The sequence below is a fragment of the Triticum aestivum genome, chromosome 5B (genome assembly GCF_018294505.1).
Source record: "Triticum aestivum cultivar Chinese Spring chromosome 5B, IWGSC CS RefSeq v2.1, whole genome shotgun sequence".
NCBI classification, from domain to species: Eukaryota; Viridiplantae; Streptophyta; class Magnoliopsida; order Poales; family Poaceae; genus Triticum; species Triticum aestivum.
Window position 1 is genome coordinate 587,005,622 of NC_057807.1, and position 5,742 is coordinate 587,011,363.

The 5,742-nt window shown below is 55.9% G+C and overlaps 1 protein-coding gene across 1 annotated transcript; it reads right to left on the reverse strand.

The window, feature by feature from the left end:
* Nucleotides 1-1,173: 1,173 nt before the first annotated feature.
* Nucleotides 1,174-3,007, reverse strand: LOC123113437 (allene oxide synthase 1, chloroplastic). The gene has a single exon (XM_044534665.1). It carries the CDS (start codon nt 2,863-2,865, stop codon nt 1,324-1,326), a length of 1,542 nt encoding a protein of 513 aa, XP_044390600.1. The 5' UTR covers nt 2,866-3,007; the 3' UTR covers nt 1,174-1,323.
* Nucleotides 3,008-5,742: the final 2,735 nt, after the last annotated feature.

Below are 5,742 nucleotides of genomic sequence, written 5' to 3' on the forward strand. Positions count from 1 at the left end.
ATCGCGGTCCACTAGGAGTCGTCCGCCATGGTGCGAGAGTCGACGGTGCCGTTGACGTGATCCACCAGATTGTTCTCGCGGAAGAGGAGAGAGAAATAGGTCTTCCACGTGTAGTACGTGGAGTTGGTTGCGTTGAGGATCACGGGAACGCGGTCATGGATGTTGATATCGCGGATGTCAGTGGGATCCGGACCAGCGAAAGGGTTGGTGGCGCCGGAGATGGATGAGTGGACAGACATGGTGAGGGAGAGGTGGCAGCGCGTGGAGGGGAGAAGAGGTGGCGGCGGCTAGGGTTGTAGATGGGAGGGAGAAGTGGCGGCGCATCGAGGGGTGGTGGCGCAACGGCTGTTGGGGTGGAGCGGCTGCGAGGGAAGGAGCAGCGGCGTGGGAGGTTGGTGGCGGCGGCGGCCCGGGGCAGCGGCGGCTAGGGTTGCGGAAGCGGTTTAGGCAAGGATCAATACGGTATCTGATACCATATAAATTTGGGAGAAAGGGATTGTGTGCATCGATAATTCTCATTGATCGTGCACTAGGCACATATATAGATACAAGGGGTTCGTCTGGTGTCTTGTCTCCCAAGATACAACAAGTTACAGAGGGAAGAGAGACGCTACAGGTGCAACGTACAATACCCAGACCTATATACGTATGTGCATGTTCAACAGGGTTGGGCTTGGGCTTCATTCTACAACATGAAAACGTATTTGGGCTTGGGCATCCATTTCCTGATTTTTGGGCCGGGCTTCCGGGCTTTTGGATTGCTTTTCAAGATGGGATCAAAACTTGAGAAAAAAAAAGCATTTTTAGGCTTTGGGCTTGTTGTTTAAGGATCGGGCTTTTGCAAGCCCGGTCCAAAAACCTGGCCCGGCTCGGCCGGCCGGCCCATGTATGATCATAGAGAGAACGAAATGGAGCCAAGGAGGGTAGGTTTGCTGTTAAATTAGTCCCAATAATTGCACCCCCATCCATCTATAATTTAATAATAGCACATGACATGGTACTCCCACTTTGCCATCCCCATCCATTTGCTTTAGAATCTTGATCGGTCCTTTGTAGAAAGTGCCACCAACCCACCGTGGATAACCAGCTTGATCAGTAAGGTGCATGTCCCCCTCATCTATCCTCACTGACTAGCACTGGCACAAGGAAACATCTCAATACACCAAGGATCCCTGGGAAAAATCGGGCTCATCTTTGCTAGGAAAAGAAATTTTTGTTACACAAATCCTCTATCACTCCATGCTAGCGTATCGCATGCATGGTGTAATACTGGCATCGATCGAGAAAAGCAGAGGGAAAAAAATGAGTACACGTGGCGATGCCTCAGAAGGTGGCCTTCTTAAGCGATGTGATGGTGACCGACGACCCGAGCGGCGAGGACCCGACCTGGACGTCGAAGGAGTCGTACCGGAGGAAGAGCTCGGCGACGAGGAGGCGCGCGATGAGCACCACGAAGTCCTTGCCGGCGCACTGCTTGTCCTGCAGCGTGGGCGTCGCCGACTCGGGACCGTTGGACCACACCACGTACCGGAGCAGCCGCTCGCCGTCCTCGCCCAGGAACCTGTCGGGCACGTAGTCCTCGGCGCGCGGGAACACGCGCGGGTCCTTGGTGGCCATGGGCTGGTACCCGAACAGCAGCTCCCCCTCCCGCACCTCGTACCCGTAGTCGTGGCTCTCCACCACCATGTCCCGCTTCGCGCGCCCGTACTGCATCGCCACCGGCGGCTCGATCCGCAGCGCCTCGTACACGGCCGACTTCACCAGCGGCATCTCGGCCAGCGCCCGCATCGTCACCTCCCCGCCGTTGGCGCGCACGGCGGCGCGCACCTCCGTCGCGAGCCGGCCGTGCACCCGCCCGCCGGCGCGGCCCAGCCACTTCACCAGCGACGGGAACAGGATCTTGATGCCGCCGAAGGAGTTGAAGCACATGGCGAAGAGGATGTTGTGCACCGCCTCCTCCCGCGCGATGCCCAGCCGCTCGCCCTCGTCGATCACCGCCTTGCCGGCGTCGCGGAAGAAGTCGGCGAGGCGGCCGTAGTCCTTCTTAATGAGCGCCGGCGGGAGGCGGAAGCTGTGGAGGAGGCCGTCCTCCACGAGGGTGGGCAGGCCCGCCAGGCCGAGGCTGAGCAGCGGGCTGATCTGGAACAGAAGCCACTTGGCTACCAGCTTGGGCCCTTCGTCGCGGAGCGGCGAGTCGACGGGGTCACGGCCGAGGAGCGCCTGGCAGAGGAAGCCGAAGGCGGCGTCGTCGTTGTAGTTGCCGAAGTCGGCCTTGCCGACGCGGGCGAGGTCGTTCTCCATGCGGCCGAAGAGGCCGCCGTAGACCTCGCGGAACGTGGGGATGACGTGCTGGCGGCGGTGGGTGAGGAGGTGGAAGAGGAGCGACTTGAGCGGCGCGTGGTTGGGCTCGGCGGGGTCGACGTAGGAGAGCACGCGGTAGCCGCCGGTGAGGTCGGTGGAGGGCATGAAGGTGCCGGTGAAGAGGTCGGTCTTGTCGACGAGCGAGGTGTCGAAGAGGACCGGGAAGGAGGCGGCGTCGAGGAGCGCCACCACGCGGGGGTCCTTGGCCACGAAGGGGCCGGGGGGCATGTTGAGGCGCACCACCGTGGAGCGGTGCGCGCGGACGCGGGCCGCGAAGAAGCCGTCGCGCCCGCCGGGCCCGTAGAAGTACTCGAGCCGGTCCTTGAGCGCGCCCAGCAGCGGCGGGCCGTGCTCGCCCGGCACCTTCCGCAGCGGCAGCCGGCGATTCGGCGATAGCACCTCGTGCCGGTCCGTCGTGGACGCGGACGCGGACGCCCGGCTCTGCCGCCGCCTGGCGCCCGCGCTCGGCGCGGAGAAGGAGAGCTGGTGGACCGCCGTCGCCATCGGCTTTGATCCGTGCGAGAGCCGCTACAGAGCGAAGCGCTAGAGCTCGAGTACTTGAGCGTCGAAGTCCACGGCGGCGGCTGCTGCTGCTGCTTGTGGTATGCCGTGTGCTGGTGCTGGTTTGGTGTGGTATAATGACTCGGTTCGTGTGTGGGGGCGGCCATTTAAAAAGCGGCGTTGGAGACGGGCAGTGCGCCTTGACTGCGCGCGTGGAGGGAGTGGGAAACGTGTGCCTTTCGGGCGGCGCGCCGCTCGCGTGGCCGCGGCCGGTGGTGTGTCTGATCGGACGAGTAGAGTGGAGCAGCTTCCGCTCACCGACCCCGGCGCGGCCTCGTGCGCTTGAAGAACCGGTAAAAGGTGGCGACTGCTGAGAGCATCTCCGACCACATTTGACTAATTGATCTTTGATATGTTGATGGATGTATAGGAAGGCGTTCGTGGACAAGTCAACTGATTCGCATTCGTCCGTTTGGGCAACCGTCGTGTTCATTTTCAAAGATCTCAAAACCATACAAATGCATCGGAAATTTGGAGGGGCACGCACCTGCCATGTCCTGCCTAGCCGCTCGATTGCCTCACATTCGTGAAGTTGTTGAATCCCACGCGAGGGCATAGCAAGTTTTAATTTCAGTCGTTTAAACTAACGATTTTTTATCCCAAACTTGTGGTTTTCTCGCTCGCTCTTACCAAGTTTCATAGATAAGATTCTTATGCATTAATTTTTTGTCAGTTGTAGGCGCCAAAATTGTGATTTTATTAGTCGATCGTACTAAGTTTGAAGAGTTAAAGCTTAATATTTATTTTTAAAATTCATCAAAACATATTTAAAATGGATCTTATTTGAAAGCACTCATCACTGGAAATACGAATACGAAAGCATTACTTATTTGGACTATTCGTTCAAAAGATATAAACGTTTGAAAATCAGAAGCCAAAAATAAAAAGCACGCATGAGGACCTGTGTGCCCTGAGACCCGTGTTACACAAATCCACTCCCACAAATGCATGCATGTAGGTCGTTCAATCAGTGGCGGATGTACAGGGTGGCCAGGGTGGGCCGCGGCCCACCATGAGATTTTAAAACTGGTTATATACCTATGTCTCTAATTGGGCCAGAGATGAAAAAGAAGGCCCACTAACCTATCCAGTGACGAACGCATCCACGATCCACGTCGAGCACGAGCAGAACCGTCGACCCCTTGCACAACAACTCTCTGCCCGACGCCCCGACCCCGACACCCAGCCGGCCAGCCGTCGTGGCGTCGCCGTTCCTCGCGGCTTCGTCGGTCGCTCGCCGCCCAAACGAAGACCGGAGTCCGGTCGTGCCCCTGCTCTGCGCCCGGCCGCTCGCCCAATCCGGCCGCGCCCCTGGCCCCTGCCCTGCGCGCGGCTGTGCACCTCCGCCCCCGCCTCCGCTCTGGCTGTCCCAGCGTCCCACCAGCCCCCCCCCCCCCCCCCCCGCCCAAGCAAAGCCCCACCACGGCGGCAAACAAGTTACAAGTAATTTTTGCCCCAATTTTAGACTTAGGGTTTGCCCTTTTGCCCCAAGTTCAGACAAGGGTTTGCCTCTTTGTCTCAATTTGAACACATAATTCTGCACAAGTACTTTGCTTAAATCGGTCTATATGCAGAAATGATGTGAAATTTTAGTTGACTTGAATGAAGCCACAAAGGCTTGAATTCTGCCTCAATTACTTTCATTATAATTGGCTTGAATGAACCACCTTTCAGTTCTGCTTCAATTACTTTCATTTTGCACATCATGCCTCGGTTTACTTGTGTATTGATAGAGAGTAGTTTTTATTACATAATTGTTGAAGTATGAAGAGGGCCAGAGACATAGCTTCTCTTTTCCAGAGAAAAGCTATTAAGGTAGGGAAGAAGAAGAAGGCAGGGAATATGCCGGATGTGGCCGAAGATAATACTGGAGAACTTGTGTGCGAGTTGTGATTGAAGAGGAAACTCAAGAACCAACAGTGAACTTCTCAAGGTATGTCTATAGTCCATGTAGTATGTAATATTTAGGCTTCTTTATGCAAAACTTAGTCTTAATTGAGAATTCTAGTGTGTTTGTAAGGCCATATTGATATATTTCTATTTGATACTGAGAACTAGTTAAAACATTCACATGTCATATTTCTTGTCAAATTTTGTTTTGGGCGGACCACCCTGATGTCAAATGCTAGCTCTGCCACTGCGTTCAATCAATATAACACCTCAAATCCAAACAAAGGCATGTCCACTGAGGAGCTTGATGATGTCGTCCATGATCATTGGAGTTATGGCACTTGTATGTCGAGTTCGGATCGCGCGTGAAACCATCTCAGATGCCCCGCCATTGTGAAGCCAGAACGATGTATGGCACGGGCATATGCATTGTAGACACAGCTGGATCGGACGCAGGAAACTCCAAGTCTGACCTCCTCGCGACATCCTACTCGTCTCGGGCACGCCAGTCCTTGCGGGTGATGCTCTCCACATTTTCTGCAACTGTCGGAGTCCCCATGCACTTCGCTGGCCCAAGGTTCATGGCGGCACACGGACGAAGGAGTGAGCATCGACGGCTTGGACGGAGGAGTAGGTCGATGACGCGGATGAGAAAGAAGGTCGGAGGAGGGTGACGGTGTGGACGTCGAAAGGGGCCTGGCGCCGAGGAGGGGATGGTCGATTTGAGCGATTTGGGGGATTTGTGGTGGGTGATGTCGTGGTACTAAGTCTGACAGTAGGAATATGGGGTACGAATGAGGAGACAAGGTCCTAGCTACGGCAAGATTGTACGCGAGTGTTTACGAGTTCAGGCCCCTCTCAGAAGAGGTAAAATCCCTACGTCTCGGTGCCTGAAGGCGGTCGACTGGATTATATGAGTGTGTGTTACAG

What these genes read in the sequence shown, in the direction of transcription:
- LOC123113437 (XM_044534665.1), bottom strand. Translation starts at nt 2,865, where the DNA reads ATGGCGACGGCGGTCCACCAGCTCTCCTTCTCCGCGCCGAGCGCGGGC.